General features: G+C 45.0%; 6 protein-coding genes and 1 long non-coding RNA gene across 7 annotated transcripts; 4 read left to right on the forward strand and 3 right to left on the reverse strand.

Annotated features, from left to right (window-relative positions):
- The first annotated feature begins 1,562 nt into the window (after positions 1 to 1,562).
- LOC136200313 (polycomb protein suz12-like) lies at positions 1,563 to 4,619 on the forward strand. The gene is made up of 13 exons (XM_065990687.1): positions 1,563 to 1,688; positions 1,744 to 1,790; positions 1,970 to 2,031; positions 2,088 to 2,144; positions 2,192 to 2,318; positions 2,371 to 2,943; positions 2,996 to 3,158; positions 3,210 to 3,520; positions 3,571 to 3,728; positions 3,789 to 3,890; positions 3,945 to 4,047; positions 4,105 to 4,184; positions 4,238 to 4,619. The coding sequence occupies exons 1-13, from the start codon at positions 1,574 to 1,576 to the stop codon at positions 4,455 to 4,457; spliced, it is 2,118 nt and encodes a 705-aa protein (XP_065846759.1). The 5' UTR covers positions 1,563 to 1,573; the 3' UTR covers positions 4,458 to 4,619.
- LOC136200314 (ubiquitin carboxyl-terminal hydrolase 22-like) lies at positions 4,414 to 7,068 on the reverse strand. Its single transcript, XM_065990688.1, is given in 14 exon segments — positions 4,414 to 4,595; positions 4,655 to 4,719; positions 4,777 to 4,861; positions 4,915 to 4,950; positions 5,006 to 5,094; positions 5,153 to 5,212; positions 5,263 to 5,444; positions 5,509 to 5,654; positions 5,715 to 6,043; positions 6,123 to 6,310; positions 6,373 to 6,459; positions 6,520 to 6,633; positions 6,725 to 6,857; positions 6,936 to 7,068. Coding segments are annotated over 14 exon segments (1,668 nt in total). The 5' UTR covers positions 7,047 to 7,068; the 3' UTR covers positions 4,414 to 4,552.
- Positions 7,069 to 7,287: 219 nt separating this feature from the next.
- LOC136184086 (uncharacterized) lies at positions 7,288 to 9,096 on the forward strand. The gene is made up of 2 exons (XM_065970930.1): positions 7,288 to 7,870; positions 7,922 to 9,096. Exons 1-2 carry the CDS (start codon positions 7,288 to 7,290, stop codon positions 9,007 to 9,009), a joined length of 1,671 nt encoding a protein of 556 aa, XP_065827002.1. The 3' UTR covers positions 9,010 to 9,096.
- Positions 9,097 to 10,152: 1,056 nt separating this feature from the next.
- Positions 10,153 to 12,382, forward strand: LOC136200334 (uncharacterized). The gene is made up of 2 exons (XM_065990712.1): positions 10,153 to 10,821; positions 10,882 to 12,382. The coding sequence occupies exons 1-2, from the start codon at positions 10,275 to 10,277 to the stop codon at positions 12,252 to 12,254; spliced, it is 1,920 nt and encodes a 639-aa protein (XP_065846784.1). The 5' UTR covers positions 10,153 to 10,274; the 3' UTR covers positions 12,255 to 12,382.
- On the reverse strand, positions 10,946 to 13,953 carry LOC136200335 (uncharacterized). Its single transcript, XM_065990713.1, has one exon. It carries the CDS (start codon positions 13,943 to 13,945, stop codon positions 12,401 to 12,403), a length of 1,545 nt encoding a protein of 514 aa, XP_065846785.1. The 5' UTR covers positions 13,946 to 13,953; the 3' UTR covers positions 10,946 to 12,400.
- Positions 13,954 to 15,160: 1,207 nt separating this feature from the next.
- Positions 15,161 to 16,598, forward strand: LOC136200241 (uncharacterized). The gene is made up of 4 exons (XR_010673317.1): positions 15,161 to 15,559; positions 15,607 to 15,904; positions 15,957 to 16,076; positions 16,135 to 16,598. It is a non-coding gene; the product is annotated as an uncharacterized lncRNA (long non-coding RNA).
- Positions 16,599 to 18,049: 1,451 nt separating this feature from the next.
- On the reverse strand, positions 18,050 to 20,006 carry LOC136184087 (methyltransferase-like protein 22). The gene is made up of 10 exons (XM_065970931.1): positions 19,994 to 20,006; positions 19,742 to 19,936; positions 19,178 to 19,239; positions 19,076 to 19,128; positions 18,929 to 19,020; positions 18,821 to 18,874; positions 18,710 to 18,775; positions 18,585 to 18,662; positions 18,220 to 18,525; positions 18,050 to 18,156 (listed from the first exon to the last, which is right to left on the reverse strand). The coding sequence occupies exons 1-8, from the start codon at positions 20,004 to 20,006 to the stop codon at positions 18,619 to 18,621; spliced, it is 579 nt and encodes a 192-aa protein (XP_065827003.1). The 3' UTR covers positions 18,050 to 18,156; positions 18,220 to 18,525; positions 18,585 to 18,618.
- Positions 20,007 to 20,084: the final 78 nt, after the last annotated feature.

Consider the following 20,084-nt stretch of genomic DNA (forward strand, 5'->3'; position numbering starts at 1 on the left):
GTACAACTGCGGTGGTCAGCTCACGAGGGAGGAAGGAAACTTTCGAAATTAGATTTCTGCGAATCCAACGTAGGAGATAGCCAAAATATTCAATAGTTGATATAAAAAGATGCAGCTACAAAAAAAGCACAAACTTACAAAAAGTAACTATGTTCTAGTTCGGCTTGCAAAACACCTCTTTAAGAGCAGTTTCAACAAGCCTGCTGTGAAATGTGAGCTCCTTTCCACCATCACAGTAAAGCAGAATATCTTTTTTGACCAAAAGATTAAGATCTGCTTCCCAGGCTGAGACACTTCCAAATTGGTCTGCTGCATTCAATCCAAGTATGATTGTTGCCCTTTCAGTGCTCAGCTTTCCTTTTCTTTTCATCATTTCCTGTATCAATTCCTGCCTTTTTCTTATCCTCTCAGGAACATTTTTGTAGCCTGACGCCAATGACGTGTGTAAATCGCATGGCTGCAAGGAACTGAATGTAACTTCACCGATCAGCTTTTTGGACAGGGCTTCATATGTATAGGATTTTTCGTCCTGTACGATTTCTCGCACCCAGTGGAGATGCTGAAGGCGGCCATTAGTCAGTTTATCATAGACTTCATTGCCATCAACGTTGCAGTCCTTTAATGCTGTACTGAGGAATGCCTTAGCATCCTTTTCAGATATATCCTGTACGGTGAACTCCTTCATTCGACTTGCTCTTCCAGGAACTTTTCTCATCTTTTGAAGTGCAATGCCGCCACTGTCGATAAAAGCAAAAATGACAAGACCGTCGTCAGCAAGTTTTTTGGCCCAATGCTGCAATCGCTCTAGTTGCTGATCGTTTCTGTCAGCCAGTACGTTGATGTCATCGAGGCCAATAACCAACGGCCTCCTGTTCTTTTCCTTGAATTGACGACCCTGCGTCGCCAATACGTTGCCAATATAATCAATGGCCGTCTCGGCATCATCGGGGATGGTGTACAAAGGCCGGTAGCGGTATCCGAAGTGAGATCGCAGTTTTCCGGGCAACGTTTGCGGCTCATTTTCGACGGCAATGCCCATGGAGCGCGCAATATCTACAGCGACGTGCTTGCTCGTTCTCACCTCGGTCATGATGATACCGCAATCCTTCTTCTTCTCTTTCGTTTCTTCGATCAGCTCGCAGGCCGTCTCCTTGATGAGGCGAGATTTTCCGCAGCCGTGTGGACCGCTGAAGACGTAGTAGAACCTCGAGTTTTCGTCCGGCGAAAGACATTTGGCCAAAGGCCTTCGTTCGAACTCTCTGTTGATTAGAAAGCGCTCTTCTTGATAGTACGGTTTGTCGCAGTGTCCGAACTGAAGACGTTCTTCGATCTTCTTACGCTCAAGACGGTGTTCCCATTCTTCGCATAAGAAATCTGCGTATGCCACAGCTGCTGTAGCTGCAACACTCCCAAAGGCTACTTTTAACTTCGTCAGTCGGTTCATACTTGAGTCAAAGCGCTAAAAGTAGGTACTCAATCCTGAGTCATTGAGGTCAAAGCGCTCACTCAAAGTTAACGGTTTTTATATCCGGGAAACTGTAGGTCTACGGCGTGTGATGGTTGTTGTCGAACAATGATAAAGGGTCTCCGCGGCGTCGACAGTTTTCGTTCAAGTTCGGACGTAACGGGCGAACGATCGTTCGAGCAGCTGCGCGCCGACTACAACCAATTTTTGAAAGTATACGAACGTGAGTTCAAGTTTTTTTCGGCGAGATGAGCCGAGACAACACCGTGTCGCTTCAGTTCCTACCCAACTTTATCGGCTGCTCCGAAAGAGACAGGAAACGTCGGTAAGACGCATAGCACTGGACTAGGAAAGAGGTCGTAAAGTATCTAGAATATTATAAGCGCATGCAGATGATAAGACCACGTACAGTACTCCCCTAGCTGTCTGAGTTGTACAGCGGAGAAAGTATCTGCAAGTAGCACTGTTTCACCTATCGTGGGTCTTGATTTGTCTGTAACTTAGCCTTATTATCTCCGTCGCAATTTGACGTACATGAGAAAAGACGGGAATAAGAAGCAAAAGCGGTAAAGTTACTGATCCACACCAAGGGAAACGAACCGGCTACGTTTATCCCAATTAGAAAGAATTTTCGCGTTAACGACATGCTAACTCAGCTTCAGGAGAACGAAGAACAAACGTAAATTTAGGAAGCGAGACAGTGGACTTGATCATAGATATCTATAGCCCTCCCGCGGGAAACTTCCACTTCACCTTCGAGGCTTTTCACAGTCCCGCCGGAAAGAAAGAAAAAGAATTGACTCTCGAACCCATACTCGTACGCATAAGCCAGAGAAGCGGTCGATCGAAACAAGTATTCATATAATAATAATCATGGGAAGATAACCTAATGACGTCTTCTCCAGCGCGGAGCATACTCGGCTAAAGAAGTGAAGTTGGCCCCAAGAAAAGTGCAACGACGTAGCGGCTACAACGACGAAAACGACGACGACGACGGCGCCGAGACGGGTGACGACGGAAACGACGGCACGGAGGGTACGTTTTCATGCGACGTTTCCATACCGTACGCAAGTCTTCTCGACGTGGAACGCGTGGACAACGCTCTCGGCGCTCTTCATTCCTACGTCCTGCGCGTGAGGGTTACTCTCGGCAAAGAGGAGCCAGTCCAAAAGGAAACCGAGCAAATTAAAACGGATTACGACGATCTCCAGTGGGATTCGATTGACTCCGAACAATCGAGTTTCCATAGCGACGACGACAAAGACAAAGACAAAGACAAAACGTCGACGACCGATTATCCGAAACGTTTCGACGTCCATTTCGTTTTGTACGACGCGACGCGAGATTTTGTCTGCGAGGAGGGCGACTACGAGCTTTGTGCCAATCGAGTCAAGTCGTTTGGATCGTTTCCGCTGAAGACGATCGCACAGCGACGACGCGCCAAGTGGGACGACTGCAGTCAGGCCGGCCCGGTCATTGTAAGAACGACGAGTTCGTTGGTCTTTCTCTAATAGCGCTATTTCGTTGTAGAGAAAGCGCTTGGGATCCAACATGGCTTTGAAAGAGTATTTGAAATTTTCGTTTGCGTGGGACGGATGCCATCCGATTCACGTCTTTTCTCCTCGACGCTATTGCAAACGTGCAAGGCACGCGAAAATTGGGAAAACGAAATCGGAAAATGTGACGTCAAAAGGTTAAGAATTTTGAATGGTCTAACCTCCCATCTGACTCCGCGTTTCTTCAGGATCCGCTTTGTCGTCGTCGTCGTCGTCATCGTCGTCGTTGTCGTGTGGGCTCGGCTTTGGCGCCGTGGCGACAAAGCGACGTCACCGAAGCGTCGTCGTTCAGAACGGCGGCGGCGGCGGCGGCGGCGTCGACGCACTGCCGTCGCCCGAACAGATCATGTTTCGGTATCTGTACGACGGCAATGCGCGACAGCAGACGGAAGTGATCAGCGACTTGGCGTGCTGCTGGTGCCGAGTCAAATGTCCGACGTTGTGTGGCCTGCTCAAGCATCTTCAGCTGTGCCATCCGCGATTCCTTTTCACCTATACGGTAGGTAGAATAAACGAACGAAGTGACACGTAGTGAGGAGGGTTCTCAAGCCTCAACCTAAAGTGGGTCAGATCGACGTTCGACTTAACGAATGTTATGGAGCTGAGAACGACGACGGCGACGTTGTTCAGCGCGAGCGCGTTCTGCCAAGCCGTCGACACTTTCCGAGAAAAAGAAAGTCTAGTACAAGCGTTCTAGTTAGCTCAAAGTATAAGACCTATAATAATAACCCGTTCACCTTTATATGAGATGGAACTAAACACTTTAGAAACAAAAGACTTAGGTTCGATGATCTGACGGAATTTATGGTAAAGGAGCCGTCCGATGGTGGAGCCGCCGTCGGACTTTCGCCGCAAATCAAGACGGACAGGTGAAGCAGTCTCTGTCTTCGTTTTCACTAGATCAAGAGATTTCTTCCCGACAGAGTTTATTATCATTCCACGACAAGCATGCCGCTTTCGTCCGAATCGGACGTCGACAGCGAGATCGAAATCGATCCGCCTTGGATGAGAGCGAATATGAAAATGGTGTCGTTCTACAGTCAAAGGTGTGTTTTTTTTTGACGAATTGCGTGTCCGTTTCAGATGATCAACGAGTTTACCGATGTAAACGACGCCGAAAAAGAGATGATGAAATTGTGGAATCTTCACGTCATGAGAATAAAGTAATAAGTTTAATTGACCGTTTTTATTTATTGGCAAAGTGCCTCTGTCGCAGTCCCTTTGCCGATGCGCACATGGCGTCGATTTGTCGTCAATTCGTGGAGAAGTACGGACGAGACGTCGTCGAGAAGAATCTCGTCGGCAATTTTATCTTCCACTTGGCCAATCTAAGCAACTATCAACTCATTTCGCCGACGTGCGTGTCGGAGTGCATGCGAACGGTGCGAAGGATTCAGGCTAGCGGGATAAGAGAAGATGTGCCATCTCGCGAATAGGCACGAACTCAAAAAAAGAAGAAACGAGCGCAAATAAAACGGAACGTTTTTTCTCTTACTATTCACACTGAGCTGCAGTTTTAGCTAATAGATTCTCACTCGTAATCCAATACCTGCTTGTGATAGAATAGTAGATAGCTGAATAAAAAACGAAAAGTTATAGAACTGAAGCGAGAGCGCGCAGAGGAAAAACTCACGCTTCTGAGCGTAGAACTTCTGACACGGTCACCTTAGTGATCCAAGCGTCATCGCAATTGAACCACTAGACGTTTTGACTGTGTAAGGGGAGGGAAAAAAATTCCTTGGTCGTCTGTCTTACTTGATCTCGCTGCTGTCTCACGTAGCACGTGTAGTGACCTGTTTCCATCGTGCCGCTGTGATTGACGACAGCAAAGAGACAATACCTAGCGTCGAAAGCACTCACTGATGGTCCTAAATGTTTCTCCTCAAATCGTACTTATTCTTCAGCGAGTGTCTATTGTGCGATGCGCCCCTAAGCGTATAGCAAAAGCTCGCCAAGCAGAGAAAAAAAATGTACGCGTTTTCACCTTTCCGTCATGTAAGGACCCATGTCTAGCTCCAAGGGAAATGGCATGAATCGAGATATCTTTCTCGACTTCTTCCCATGTTCGAATCTCTACGCCGGTCAAAACGTGTAACAACAGAACGGAAAAAGAAAACCGCGAGCCACTTGCTTTCAAGTGAAAACACAAAATAACGGGAATCTTTCTAAGAGTCAACTGCTTAGTCGATTCCTAGTACACCATCAACTAACGTACTCTTTTTCTCTAATCGTCGATCGTACCTGATACGTTCTGCATGTGCTACACTTTATCTTCGCCTCGCTACCGAGTCTCTCAGGATGGGTGAAGCGTTCCAGACACTCGAGCAGAGTATTCGGCGTTCGACTGGTCGGCGAGAGCAGAGGACCGCGCTGCGGCGGCGGCTGCGGCGGCGGCGATCGTCTCAGCGGAGTCAGTGCACCGTCTTTCGAAGAAGACCAAGACGCGTCAATAGAACGAACGGGAAGAGATAAATCGAATCATCGAACCCGCAGGAAAAAAAGACGTCATTATTTTCGTTGGCGACGGAGTGAGATTGGTTGCCGTCATTCGATTGAACGGTTTCGTCGGCACGATTGCGTTGCCCAAATCGAGCGAAATGTCCCAGAAAGGATCAATCGTCGTCGAAACGCACCTCACGGGGAGAGAGAAATGAAAAGAAAAAAAAAACGCGCAAAGAGGTACATCAACTCACTTGCATTCCTGACATATGACGTCCGATTGAAGTTGACCTGTGCACAATTTTTCAATGATGCTTTCGGTTTCGAGCGACGCGCCTCCGTTGTTCTCGTCACTCGACGGATTGTAATCTTTTGACGACAGAAAGTTAAGTTAAGGAACGAACGTGTATGGAGGCCCCCCCCCCCCCCCCCAACCTTGGCTGTGCTGATGAAGAATGTCGAGAGCGGCCATGAAAAATTCGTGGGCATCCTGTTGCTCGTAACCGGCCAAGTGGTGGGCATTTTGCCAGACGAGATGCAAAAGTCGATACGGAATCAACGGCGTCGACACGCCTTTGTAAAACTGAACGAAAGCGTCACAAATAAAAGAAAAGGGCCCCCCACGTTACATATATATATCTAACTGTGACGACGTCTTTTACCTCTTGGAAGAGCGACGCCAGTTCGCACATGAGACACTTGCTCGATTTCGACGTTCCGCTGCCGCTGCTGTACCGGCACATGTGCTGATCAGCGAGGAAGAAATCGCGAAGTGTCGGCGTGTGAACCAGCGCTTGGAGAATGCAATTCATGAAGCAAGTGTTGCCAAGATTGTGTAGTCCGCGTAACCCTTAGACATAAAAAAAAAGGAAAATAAAATTTATATATTTCTATGAGCGTGCGTCGACCGACCAACAGTCGATTGTTCGCAGAGTTTTCGCCTTTTCGGGTTCGTCGCTAAGAATTCCTGATCGTCAACAGACGGAATCCACTCAATCCCTAAAACACAATCCAATTTCGCTAAGAAAGAGAGAAGGCTCGCAGCTTATTTAAACAAACTGGTTTTCAGCCACGTTTCACTCGACTTCCTTTGCAACAGCATCTCCACTTCCGCGTCGTAAACATACGATTGACAGGCAAAGCAAAAGACTTGACCATAGCTCAAATCAACAACTACAAGAGGATAAAAATGGCAGTCAATTAATTAATTAATTAATTAATTAATTAATTAAAACTCAATACAGAAATTCAATCGCTAAAGTACCCAATTGGTGTCGAGTCTTAGAAGAGTGCTTGTGAATGTGCTTCTCCCTGTAGCAGCCCGTATAGACGCAGTGGAGACAGGCGTGCAGACGGCCGCTGTAGCTTCCGCACTCCTTGCATACGCCGTAGGTAGCCTGGATAAAAAAACGACGACGGGTGTCGCGGTCGAGAGAAAGTCCCTCGTCTCCCCTTTTTTGCGATCGTCGACTTACTTTCAGCTTTGCTAAGGACGGCGAGGCGGTCGTGAAAAAGCAGGAAAAGATCGCTTCGAACGCGCGAAGGCCGTTGGATGACTTGAACTCGGCTAAGTGGCAACACGACATGCTAGAAACCAAAAGACGCGACCCTGACTACCCCGGATAATCATAGAAACACTGTGTATCTATGGATAGGTAAAGCAGAAAAATTTTCTGCCAAAATCAGGTGTGGTTTGAGCTTGCGCAGCGCGTGTAACGTAACTTCCAAATATGGTCAAGGAGAGTGATAAAAAACAAATTATTTTCAGTTTTAATTAGAAACATCCTCGAACGTAATTTGATTACCGATAGTTACATCCGTGGTCGCATGGCGCAGCAGCTTCTAAAAAACCGTCTCTGGCAAGGGTTACGTAAGTGGCTTAGCAGCATTCTATTCAACGCAATAACCATTAGCACCGTGCTGATTGGCGGACTTCTCGACATCAATCGCTACGCCGGTCGGTGCGGTCACTTCAACGATTCTCGAGGAGCAACAGTGAACGGCAGCTACAAGTGCATAGCCAATGGCAATGCAACTGGACAACTGCCTGGCTACCTGTGGCCAAGATCGACAAGAAGTAGGCCAGCTTGGATCTACGTCTCTTTGATTTATACACTTTCATCATCGCTTTGCTGCGCCGCCTTGCTGTCTCGCGCCAGGGAGAGAAATAGAAATCAAAAGCGACTGAGCGTCAAAATTGAAAGCGAACGGTCACCGCTTCGTGCCGTGGCTAAGGAAAATCTGGACGGGCATACAAACGAACTACATCGAGTCTGTCTCATAATTCTACTCTGCACCAGTCTCGTTTTTCTTTACGAATGCATTGAAGTAGCTAGGGCAATTCTGTGCGATCGACCCTGGGAAGAATTCGCCTATCACGTTTGTGGAGGAGTCAACTTTCTCATGCAAGGTGAGCCAAAAAAAATATAGTCGACACCTCGACGAGACTATCTACGTATAGGAGCTCAGCTTTTCTTTGAGGCCAGGTATCAGCGCGAACAGCGATCGTTGCTCGGATGGCACAAGAAAGTATTCGTTTTCTTGGCCGTCTACAACCTGATGCATTGGATGGACAGCATTGTCAACAGCATATGCAAAGTCGACGTCGACAACGTAAAAATCGTCGGCGAAGGGATCTGGACGACGATTCGACCCGTACTCAGATCCTCAATGACATTTTTCCGCATTTTATCCTCCTCTTTGTATTTCACGTTGGCATTTCACAAGAAAAAGAGGAGGACGCGCGATGACGACAACGGCAACGCAATTACTGAAACTGCCCGAGAAAGCGACGTTCAGAGATATGGTACCAACTCGGATTTCTCTCGGCGTCGACTTGTCGATACCCTGCTAGCCTGTTCATTTTTCGGGATTCCTGTCGTGGTTTTGCCAACATTTATCTGCATTGTTCTTACACATATCAATCACTACGAGTCCGTCTGGGGAATGAAATGGATTCACATCAGCGTCCACGTTGTTCTAAATTCAATATCCAGTGCAATTCTCTTCACGTGTTTAACCCTGATACCAAATTGGAGAACCATAAATTCCAAGTTCGAATGGGCGTTTGACTCTGAAGCAATAGCATTGACTATTTTTGGTGTGGTCTCGGCTGGATTTCAATGCACGTACGTCGCCTATATTAGTCAGTGCCGCGAAGACTGCCACGCAGCCGGATATTCCGTCATTTCGTCGATTCTTCAACTGAGTGAAATACTACTTTGTCTCTCTCTGATTCTATTGGTGAAATTCAAAGGCGCCGTCAATTTAGAATCCATAGAGAAACACGTCGTCTTGATTTCCTCTCTCCTTGCCGTTGAATTCACCATCGGCCTGAGCCACATATTTCTCAGCATACAAAGAGAACACACCGACCGACTTATCGCCGACAGGCCCATTCTTCTAGGACTGATGCCATTTGTTGTCGACTTTCGCGTTCACTCGACGCTGCTGACCGTCTCCATCCTAGTCGACGTTCTTCAACCCCCAGAAGCAATGCGTAGGAAGTCTCGTCAATATGGTACATTTTTCAGTGTAACCAAAGAATAAGACTAGTTTGTTTGAGATTCAGTGAAACTAGGAGAACGTTTTGAGCTAGATTTGCTTGGCTCTTTCACTTAGCAGAGAAAGAAAGCATCGCACTGGTTGGGACGTACTGATTCGATCGCGTCAGCAGCAAACTAGCAATTCCCACGTAGGATACCTCCTATCTGGGACCTTCAGGTACCTTTATAATGATTGCAGTTCTGTTACGCGGCTGCAAAGAGATCGTTCTACCACGCTAGAAGGAGCAAAGAGGTGTTGGCTGGCCAAACGGTCAATTTAGGGCTGACCCGGAGCTGTGAGCACGCGCAGATCCTTCGCCTAGCCTCTTCGAGAACGTCTGAGTGCACGACAGCGTTCTAGCTCACGGTCTGGATACTGTATGGCCAGCTATCGCGACAAGGGAGGCCAACGGGCTAATGAATCGTTTCCGGACCGTCGAAAGAGAAACATGGCTTTTGCTTTCCCTGGCAGAGCTCTCCCTAATGTATCTGTATTGGGAGTGAAATCTTTGCACACTTGTTCTTTTCCAATGCCAAGAGAAAGACGCAATTTCAACCGCGCTTCTCTGCATATGGGCAGTTCGTGGAATAGCTTTGCTCACGTGCCGTTTCATCGAGAGTACGACTTCTTGTGTCAGGAACGAGACCTGAGGAAGAAGATACAGAGAGAAAGAGAAAAACAAATGGAAATAAGAAAGTAATACCTCAGCAATTTTATCAATGAACCATTTACAGTCGTTCGATGTTTGTGACAGAGATTTTGAAATAGCAAAGAGCGAATATCACAGAAATCATCTGAGAGACGTGAGACACTTGGAAGAGGAGAGAGAGAGGCTAAGAGTAGCAATCAAGCAGCGTGTACGAGCAGAGGTGCAGTTGAGCAAGCTCAGTCAAAGCAAGCCCATGCAGCTTGCAGGTTGTAGCAAAGTGAGACTCCAAAACGCTCGCGAGGTCTCTCTTCGACAGGGAAGCTTCATAAGGAAAGACGGAAAAAAGGAATAAAATATTTACCTACCATTTTATTTTTATATTTGATGCTATTAGATTAGTCACCTTCTCGACAGACAACGCGGGGACTCCGCGAGAAGGCGCGTGCGTAGAAAAATATTCCGCGTGCGTAGAAAAATATTCCGCGTGCGTAGAAAAATATTCCGCGTTCTTTTTCGCGTGCCTTTCTCTATCCGACTTCGGGCCGTCCGGCGCTTTTTCCTGCTCTCCGCGACTACCTATATAGCCGAGTTAATTGTATCAATCGATTAGTACAGGCTAATGGGTCACACTGTGAAAAGGTTTAGTTCCGTCATCTTTTGGGTTGCAACGCTCAGCGCTACGATTCTCGCTTGCGCTCTCGTCGACGTCAATCGATACTACGGCATGTGCGGTCGTTTCAACGATTCTACTAGTAACAATAGCGCGAACAAAAGCCACAAGTACGGCTTTCCTTGTGATGGCACTGCTAAGGCGCCCGGTGCAGAGCCCGGTCATTTGTGGCCTAGCTCGTCAAGAAGTGGAACTGCTTGGATTTTCTACTGCTGTCAGTATGCGATCACCTCGATAGCGTGTCTCTTTGTTATGGTCTTCCACATTATGAAGCGAAACAAAGCGATTGGTCGGCAACTGATTTGCCAGCCGGTCGCTTTTACGAAGTCAGATGAACACACAAGTGAACTGCATCGCGTCTGCGGCGTCATTTTTCTTTGCGCGTGTCTTTCTTTTCTCTACGAATCGATTGAAGTGGCAAAGACTTGGCTGTGCGGCCGAACTCCAAAAGAGACGGCTTATCATATTCTATGTGGAATTAGTTTTGCTGTGCAAGGTATTTAGGATGGCATGATAGAATTGGATATGTAATTAAATTGTGTTGTGTTCTGACAAGGGGCTCAAGTACTCTTCGAAGTCAGCTACCAGAGAGAAAGAAATGCATCAAAAGCAATACCTAGATGGCAAAAGAGCATCTTCATATACATGGGCTTCTATAACGTGATGCTCTGGGGAGATAGCATTGCAAATACAATCTGCAAAATCGATCACGACAACGAGCTCGTCCTAGATGCTCACGTGGAGTGGCACTCCCTGCGTCCCATCGTCAAATCCTCCGTTACCTTTTTCCGCATTCTGTCCGCATCGCTTTACTTTACGCTAGCACTCAACGAGTCGACAGACGACGAATTGAAAACGATGAGCAATGAGGAGACGAAGAAGACGCTGTCTAAAGTAATGGATTCCTTGATGAATGAAACGACCGTTTCGGACGGCGACGTACAGGAGCTTCGTCTCGACTGTAAACGAAGAAGTCGTGGTAGTGTGACGACATTCTCGCTGAGCTCAGTCACCATGAAGCAGCGACAAGTATTCGACATATTGTTCGCTTTCTCTTTCTTTGCTATTCCGTTCATCATCTTGCCGTCTTTCATCATGACGTGTTTGAATCGACTCAGTAAATTCCCCTCCTTAAAAAAGGAAAAGTGGGTCGTTCAGTGGAAACATTACGGACCAATCAGCGTCGACGCTACTCTGAGCTTGATATCTTTGCTCGTCATCGCTGCCTGTCTGGTGCTCATCCCCAGTTGGAAGTCTGCACTAGAAAGGATCTGGAAATGCATTCGTCGTCCAAAAGCAATCCATCCGGAAGCAGCGACAGTGATTATTTTTGGCCTAACTTCCCTTGCATTCGACGTCATTGCATTGACGTTCAATAACCCTTCGCAAAGTGACAAAAAGAAGAACACGGATGCTGTTACGTCTATGAAGCATTTTTCCTATATACTTCAAATGACCGAAAAATTCCTTCGACTTGTGTTCATCCTCGTGGTGAAGTTCAAGCACAACGTGAACGAGACGTCCGTCAAAAAACGGTTGATTCCAATTGGACTTTTACTCGGCGTCGAATCCGTTATTTGTCTAAGCTTCGTTTTCCTCAGCATACAGAAAGAACACAGCGAAAGAAAGCTCTTCAAATATGGACCAGCCGAAGGCCTCCTACCATTTGTTGTCGATTTTCAAGTACATTCTACCCTATTGATTTTTTCCATCCTACTGCAATTCATTCAGAAGCAAAGCGTACTCGTGGAGAGTTTCATCGCTAGAAGGTCTCGCAGCAGACTCTCGAACCATCCGTTGATAGAAGAACATGAGTCGAATTCTTTGACTGAAGATAGCAAACAGCTCGTGGTCTTGAGAATCCCTGCTGTCGACAAAGAAGAGGAGACTTACTTACTCGACGACGATTCTGACAGTGGTTATAGTTGATGTGTTGATGAGATGCATGTGTGAGTTCTTTGGGAACTCTCTCGTTTAGCATTTAGAGGTGCTGCATGTTGGTTGGTGGATTAGGCATAGCTTTCCTCTCCTTCATTATAGTAGACATTTTACCTGCACTCGTTTCTGACTGCGAGCTATTCTGCACCCTTTCTGCACCTTCTAATACCTGACACCGTGCATTTTGTCAATGTTATTTTCAACTGATTTACGGCAGCGTCTGAGATACTATCACAGCTGCCAAGAGTGAGTAACCTCAACTCTTGGCAATTCTTCCCCAGGGAATAGAGGATTTTATCGGTAAGGCAGACGCACCAATGAAGTTTGAGCGTTATTAGGCGAGAACAATGCTTCGAAACAGCCGCAATACCATCGTCAGAAAGCATGGAACACAAACTGACGTCCAACTCGAGCAAATTGGGACAGCGTCGAGCGATCGACGAAACGCAAAAATCGTTCAAATATTGACAGCCACTCAGATGCAAAAGCTGAAGCCCAGAGGAAACATTCGCGACGACGCTATCACCTGGAACAATCTCGGCGTGGTGAAGCCCCTTTCCAATAGAAGAACATTCCTGCACTAAGAACGTGATCAAAGCGGAACACTTCTCCACGATAGCCAACACGCCAACGTGGGTGATTCGATGGCACTGACGAAAGCGCAGGTGCTCGACGCAAGGCAAGCACTCGCTTATGCACAGCAAAGACCGATCGGTCACACTTCGACTGGCAGACACTTCCAACAGTCGAAGTCGACTGCAATGACGAGCAACGAGTTCGACGCCCACATCCGTTACCCCGTCCGATCCGAAAAGAACGAGAACTTCGAGTAGGGGACAATGGTGAGCGATGGACGTGAGAGATCTGTCGGATAAAGCGAAACAGAGACGTAGATGCATTTCTCGTAATTGAGTGCAATTCGTTGCCAAGGGAATAACGCCAACATCGGTGACGTTCTCGGAGAAATCAAGATGAATCGACTGAAGACGGGGGTTGTTTTGAGCAACGGTTGCTATGCAACGATCACTCACAAATTCAAGGGAATTTAAATTTAGATGAGTCAGTCGAGTCAAGTGCAAACCGACTTCAGTCACGCCCTTGTCGGTCAAACGAGCGCACGAGTGAAGGCTGAGCTGCTCCAATAGGAGACATTTTCCCGCCACGTGACCAAGCCCTAAGTCGGTGAATTTCTGATCGCAATAGGATAAATCGAGTTCGATTAATTCTCGACAGCAGTCGGCTATCGTTTCCGCGTCGTCGTCGCTGAAACTCGCGCAGCCGGCGAGGTGGAGAACGCGCAGACGTCGCAACGTCCACGTGACTCCCTGCGAGACGTCGGATAGGCGGTTTCGACACCATGACAACGATAGAGTCTCGACGTTTACGTAGTGGTTCATGATCGTCTCGATTCCTTCGAGCGAGACGCTCGAACGAGACAGATCGAGCGACTCGATTCGCGTCGGATCGATTCGGCGTCGAGCGAGCGTGTCGAGAACGCGATTCGGATCGCAATTCGCGTCGAATTGCGACGCGCCGTTCGACGAAAGGTCGATGCAGGGCCAGAGCTGCGCGTCGCCGCTCACGCGCGCCCAGCGCTTGTTTACGCGCGATAATCGAAGCAAATCTTTGGGTGTCAAGTGGCGAAAAACGGCCAGAAGTAGCTCGTCCGACAGTTCGTTCATTCTTCTAGCGCAATTCTAGCGTTGCCGTAGCGCACGTTCCTAACTTCAATTTTCCAGGGAAATTTTCTTACTGTGTACTGTACTGTCAGTCCGTGCCGTGGACTGTACTGTAGAGATTGGTGCAACAGGGCTAGTAGAAATTGCACGCACAGATTGAGATGAACGTTTTTTTCAATGCATCAGCTTCTATTAGTAGACTATATCAATTCCTGACACAAACGCAACGACCTTGACAATAATACGCTAGGCAAAACCGCGTTCTTTCGGGAAGTCTTCTTCACGTTGGATCCCATCAGCTAGCTTACTAGATACCCTATAGATGGCAGCAGAACTTCAAACTGAAGACACATTACCCTATAGGCTATAGCTAGTCAAGTATGGCGCTACAACAGGGTCAAAATGAATGAATGAATGAATGAATGAATGAATGAATGAATGAATGAATGAATGAATGAATGAATGAATGAATGAATGATACGAATGAATGAATGATACGAATGAATGAATGAATGAATGAATGATACGAATGAATGAATGAATGAATGAATGAATGAATGAATGAATGAATGATTTGAACGAATGAATGAATGAATGAATGAATGAATGAATGAATGAATGAATGAATGAATGAATGAATGATTCGAACGAACGAATGAATGAATGAATGAATGAATGAATGAATGAATGAATGAATGAATGAATGAATGAATGAATGAATGAATGAATGAATGAATGAATGAATGAATGAATGAATGAATGAATGAATGAATGAATGAATGAATGATACGAATGAATGAATGATACGAATGAATAAATGAATGAATGAATGATACGAATGAACGAATGAATGAATGAATGAATGAATGAATGAATGAATGAATGAATGAATGAATGAATGAATGATTCGAACGAACGAATGAATGAATGAATGAATGAATGAATGAATGAATGATTCGAACGAACGAATGAATGAATGAATGAATGAATGAATGAATGAATGAATGAATGAATGAATGAATGAATGAATGAATGAATGAATAAATGAATGAATGAATGAATGAATGAATGAATAAATGAATGAATGAATGAATGAATGAATGAATGAATGAATGAATGAATGAATGAATGAATGAATGAATGATACGAATGAATGAATGAATGAATGAATGATACGAATGAATGAATGAATGAAAGAAAGAAACAAATTGGGGTTGATATTAACTTTGCAAATGGCTGCTGATCTTGGACGAATTCGAGAAGCTCTCGTACGCAGAGTTGAAGCTGTTATTCGAAGCGTTCATCAGCTAGGGAGCGATCTCTTTCTTGTTCACGCTTCTGACGGCATTCTCACGGAATTGCAAAGTCTCTATCAAGTAGTTGGCCGCCTCTCTCTTGTGTACGGTGAGCAAGCTGGCCTCCTTCGCTGCATTACATCTACGATCGATCTCCTTGTTAACCATTCCGCCGAAAGAACTGTTGAAGACATGGAGACTGTGCAAGGAAGTCGTGGCCGGCCGTCCTATTTCATATCGGAAGATCAACTTCGTTATTTTGTCGACAACGGTTTTTCAGTCCCTCAAATATCACGTTTGCTTACAGCATTGGATCAAACAAGTATTACTTAAAGACATTTTTCAGCGTATTAAACTAGTCTCTTTCAGATCGATACTTCTACTACTGACGCTGAACTACAGTCGCTTTTTGAAGATCTCGAGAGTGATCTGGTCAAGGCCGTTTGAGATGCAGGTTACCACGAGGTCCTCGCATCCATCACTATCAAGAAAAAAGAAGCCCTTCGCCATTGCCTCCTTCTTCACTTCGCTGTCCTTTGCGTCAAGGCAGAATTGGATCAACTGCGGGACGGCCTGAAGCTGATGAACGTCCTTTCCATCATGCAGTCTCATAAGGACATAATGAAGAAATATTTTGTTCACGACGAGGACTCAGCACTTACAGCAGGTGTGATTTTTTTGCTGGAAAGTTATTAGTGATTTTATGAAACTTTATTTAGAGGGCATCCTCAAAATGTTTGCAACAGCTGCCTTCACCGAGAAGGAGGAAGACGAAGAAAAATGGCAGCAAGAGACAGACGCGTACATGCTGTTTCAAAGATTTCTAGACGACTGCGAAGGTATAAAAGAACATTTATTCTCCAATATTAAACTCTAAAATCGGGTTATCGTTTTCAGAGGGAAAGCACTACTGCAGCCTGTCCCATGTCCTGGCATTTTTCACCGGATCAAATGCAATTCCTCCTACTGGCTTTAGGCTGAAGCCCAAGTTGCATTTCAGTCATTCAGCAATTTTCCCACAGAGTTCAATATGCTTCCTAACGCTGACCTTGCCCGTTCAGAAAAAAGGTGAAGATGCGGAGGCATACGTCGAACGTTTAGTTCATGCCTTCGTCAACGTCACTCACCTTGGCCAAATTTGAATCAAACTTGTTAAACGTTTTTTGTCACTGCGCTGTGTTGCGTACATTGAAATCTTTTTGCGTTATTTCGAAATGACCAGGTTGTTCCTTTTAAAGGCTGTAATTGTGTTCGGATTTGAAAAACAGACAATTCTAAATCTGTCAAGGTTGTTGCTAATTAGGCATTAAAAGTCTGTGATTGTGTTCCGAATTGAAAAACATACTTTCAAAAATTTCAATAAAGGCAACTTTCAGTTGCATTCATTCATTCATTCATTCATTCATTCATTCATTCATTCGTATCATTCATTCATTCATTCATTCATTCATTCATTCATTCATTCGTATCATTCATTCATTCATTCATTCATTCATTCATTCATTCATTCATTCATTCATTCATTCATTCATTCATTCATTCATTCATTCATTCATTCGTATCATTCATTCATTCATTCATTCGTATCATTCATTCATTCATTCATTCATTCATTCCTTTATTCATTCATTCATTCATTCATTCATTCGTATCATTCATTCATTCATTCATTCGTATCATTCATTCATTCATTCATTCATTCATTCCTTTATTCATTCATTCATTCATTCATTCATTCGTATCATTCGTTCAAATCATTCATTCATTCATTCATTCATTCATTCATTCATTCATTCATTCATTCGTTCAAATCATTCATTCATTCATTCATTCATTCATTCATTCATTCATTCATTCATTCATTTTGACCCTGTTGTAGCGCCATAGTCAAGAGAACCTTTTATAGGAACGAAAACCATCATAGCTGTGCCAGACGCCTGTCTCCCGTGCAAGCACGAGTCCAAAGAGGATCGTTTGATGACAGTATTTCCGCCGCGATGTTCCTTGCCAAATCCACCCCATGACTTGCGTCTCTTAGAGGCCTTTGAGCCTTTTCCGCTCAAGATAAACTCAGGGAAACCGTCAACGCCTAAAAAGCGTACACTGAAGCTTAATACGTCGCTCTCAGAGGTCCTAAAAGGGGACCCTTGTCATTTGTCGTGGCCATCCTCACAAGACGGAAGCAATTGTCTTCTTTGGCGCGAAGAAAAGGTCTAAGAAGACTCGTACAAATAGTGTGAACAACAGCCGGTTCCCAGCTATGATCCCAGCTATCCAATCACAATCTTCAGATAGAACATAAGTCCCGCCCTGCAGGCCATTGTAATTTGTTTTCATAGCCATTAAGTTCAAAAACTGACGTATTATTATTATTTCAATATAAGAAACAAAAGAACTCCGCTCATGGACGCTTGGCTGTTATCAGTGAAAAATGGCATCAAAACGTCATGACAATAAATTTTGGAGACAGAAAAGTGACTTCTATGTCATTTCAAAGCAGCTGGCGGCATTGGATGTTCAAAACGAGGCGAAATAGAAAAGTCGAATTTGCGACTGCTCGTCGACGACGTTCGAAGCGCCACGACAAGACAGTAGCAAAAGCGAAAACAGGTCGATTTAGGAGAAAGGCTTGATTGAGCAAGAGCATCGGCACACGTTAACGACGAGTAGACACCATCAATACAGAGGAAAAGGCAGTTTTTGAAGCTGAGTTAATATCAATGACTGTTTACACAACGGTCGTTTACACATATCACCATACCCTATTACATTCACAATCCGTGGTACAGTCTATCTGTGACGCCTACTCTGACAAGCCAGAAGAGAATACAGTGGAGAATTCTTCATTTTTCAAACGTCTGACACCTCTCTCCTAGAATCCACACCTTCGCTCTCATTTGTGTATACGCACCAAAGCTCCTGAACGTGAGTATATCATTATTCGTTTCGTTAGCAAAGTCGTTCTGTGTGCATGCGACCTACCATGTCATGAGATCGCTCGTAGGCGAACATCGAAGAAAAACCGATAGGCAGTCGTTCGATTACGTCGTTCCCGTGAAGATCGTCGAGACAGTGCTTGAAATAATCGAAAGCTGGAGCCACTGTGTCGAGCTTTGAAATTGTGAAATTGCATCTGGACACAACAACAACGATGACGTCACAACAATTAATATTACTAAAATTGCCTCTTTTCTAATGCCACATAGCAGCGTTTGCATTTTCGATACCGAAGCATCAGACTCCGGACTTTGTGGACAAACATCTCCGTGAAATAATCATTATATATTACTAAACACCAAGAACAGATACAATAATTGAAAACATTTTGTCATGAAAAGAATTATTACCGTCTGCAGCCACAATGACGTCCAAGTCCTTGAGTCAATCAATATCTGCAGCTGTCCAGCCAAAGGAACTGGGACTTCCTGAGATCACAATGAAGTTTTAGAATCAATATCATTAATAATTTTACCCTCTGGAGCGTCCGGGTCCGCCCAGTTCAGCGCTCTTACTCGAATAATCCCAGCATCGATTTCCCCTATAGATTACCATGTGACAAAAAGTCAAAGTGCAAGTGCAGTACCAATGTTCCTTTCAACGTTCCTTTGACAGCAAGAGAGTATGCCATCACCAACATCTATTCATCCATCCATCAAATAAATAATCGATCAGTGCAAAGAGAACGCCATACCAGTACAAAATACCAAGTCGGCGTATTGAGAGAGCACTAAGCTCGTCAATCCAGTTCCAGCGCCCAATTCAATAGCACAAGTCCCAATAAAACTAAAAACGCGATTCAAACTGTCTATCACGTAATTAGATCAGAACGCAGACGTACAGCTCTTTGTTACTCAGAATGAAGTCAGCCATTAGTAATGCGCCATTCCAAACCTGAAGAAAAAAAATAAGTAAAGGAGATTTATAAAATAGCATCAGACACCTGTTGACCAACATCTTTTAGTCTGGTTGCCATGGCGTGTTCTAAACATGACGTCATTTCAGCTAAATTGATTAGAATCTCAATGAAAACTTGCCTATTACAAGAGGTATTCCTTCGCTTCTTTGACGTCGTCGTTTCACAATGGCATCGCCGTCTTCGTCCGACAGTTCGTTTCATTCTAGCCGATCTAGCGCACGTTCCCAACTTCCTGAAAATTTTCCAGGGAAAATTTTCTGTGTACTGTACTGTACTGTGCCATATACTGTGCCATGTACTGACTGTACTATCGATATTTGCTTCACAAAAATGTAATTGTGGTGCCGTTTCACAACAAGGCCAGTAGAAACTGCACGCGGATTGAGATGAACGTTTTTTTTTTCAATATATCGTGCAGCTTCCATACATCAATTCCTGACACAAAACGTAATGACTTTGACAATACTACGCTACGCAAAACTAAGTTCGTTCGGGAATTCTTCTTCACGTTCTAGTTCACTTACTGTATAGATACCCTATTTAGAGGTAGCTGAACTTCAAACTGAAGACACATTACCCTGTAACTACCTCTTCTAGGAACTTCAGGCATGTTAGCTGTGATAGACGCCGGCTTCACTTGCAAGCACGGGTCCGAAAAGGATCGTTTGGTGGCAGCCTTTCCGCTGTGATTTTCCTTGCTAAATCCGGGCCATGACTGGAGTTTCTTGAAGACCTTTGAGCCGCTTTTGCTCGAGCTAGACTCATTGAAAGCATCGCGAACGTCTAGAAAACGTATGCGCTTGATACAATACTCTCACAGGTCCTAAAAAGGGAACCCACCAACATTCGCCATAGAGATCCTCACAAGACAGAACCAATTGTCTTCTTCAACGTAAAGAAAAGCCTTAGAACACTCGTACGTACGCCTAGT

This window comes from Oscarella lobularis, chromosome 2, assembly GCF_947507565.1.
Source record: "Oscarella lobularis chromosome 2, ooOscLobu1.1, whole genome shotgun sequence".
In the NCBI taxonomy this organism is placed as follows: domain Eukaryota; kingdom Metazoa; phylum Porifera; class Homoscleromorpha; order Homosclerophorida; family Oscarellidae; genus Oscarella; species Oscarella lobularis.

Excerpts from the sequence above, each read along its gene's own strand:
- LOC136184086 (XM_065970930.1), top strand. The coding sequence starts at position 7,288 with ATGGCGCAGCAGCTTCTAAAAAACCGTCTCTGGCAAGGGTTACGTAAG. Across the intron at positions 7,871-7,921 it reads AGTCAACTTTCTCATGCAAG|GAGCTCAGCTTTTCTTTGAG; the intron begins GTGAGCCAAAAA and ends ATCTACGTATAG.
- LOC136200335 (XM_065990713.1), bottom strand. The coding sequence starts at position 13,945 with ATGAACGAACTGTCGGACGAGCTACTTCTGGCCGTTTTTCGCCACTTG.
- LOC136200313 (XM_065990687.1), top strand. The coding sequence starts at position 1,574 with ATGATAAAGGGTCTCCGCGGCGTCGACAGTTTTCGTTCAAGTTCGGAC. Across the intron at positions 2,032-2,087 it reads GGGAATAAGAAGCAAAAGCG|AAAGAATTTTCGCGTTAACG; the intron begins GTAAAGTTACTG and ends TATCCCAATTAG. Across the intron at positions 2,944-2,995 it reads GTCAGGCCGGCCCGGTCATT|AGAAAGCGCTTGGGATCCAA; the intron begins GTAAGAACGACG and ends ATTTCGTTGTAG.
- LOC136184087 (XM_065970931.1), bottom strand. Across the intron at positions 18,875-18,928 it reads CGACTTGGTATTTTGTACTG|ATGTTGGTGATGGCATACTC; the intron begins GTATGGCGTTCT and ends ATGGATGAATAG. Across the intron at positions 18,663-18,709 it reads GGACCCGGACGCTCCAGAGG|GAAGTCCCAGTTCCTTTGGC; the intron begins GTAAAATTATTA and ends TTGTGATCTCAG.
- LOC136200334 (XM_065990712.1), top strand. The coding sequence starts at position 10,275 with ATGGGTCACACTGTGAAAAGGTTTAGTTCCGTCATCTTTTGGGTTGCA. Across the intron at positions 10,822-10,881 it reads AATTAGTTTTGCTGTGCAAG|GGGCTCAAGTACTCTTCGAA; the intron begins GTATTTAGGATG and ends TGTTCTGACAAG.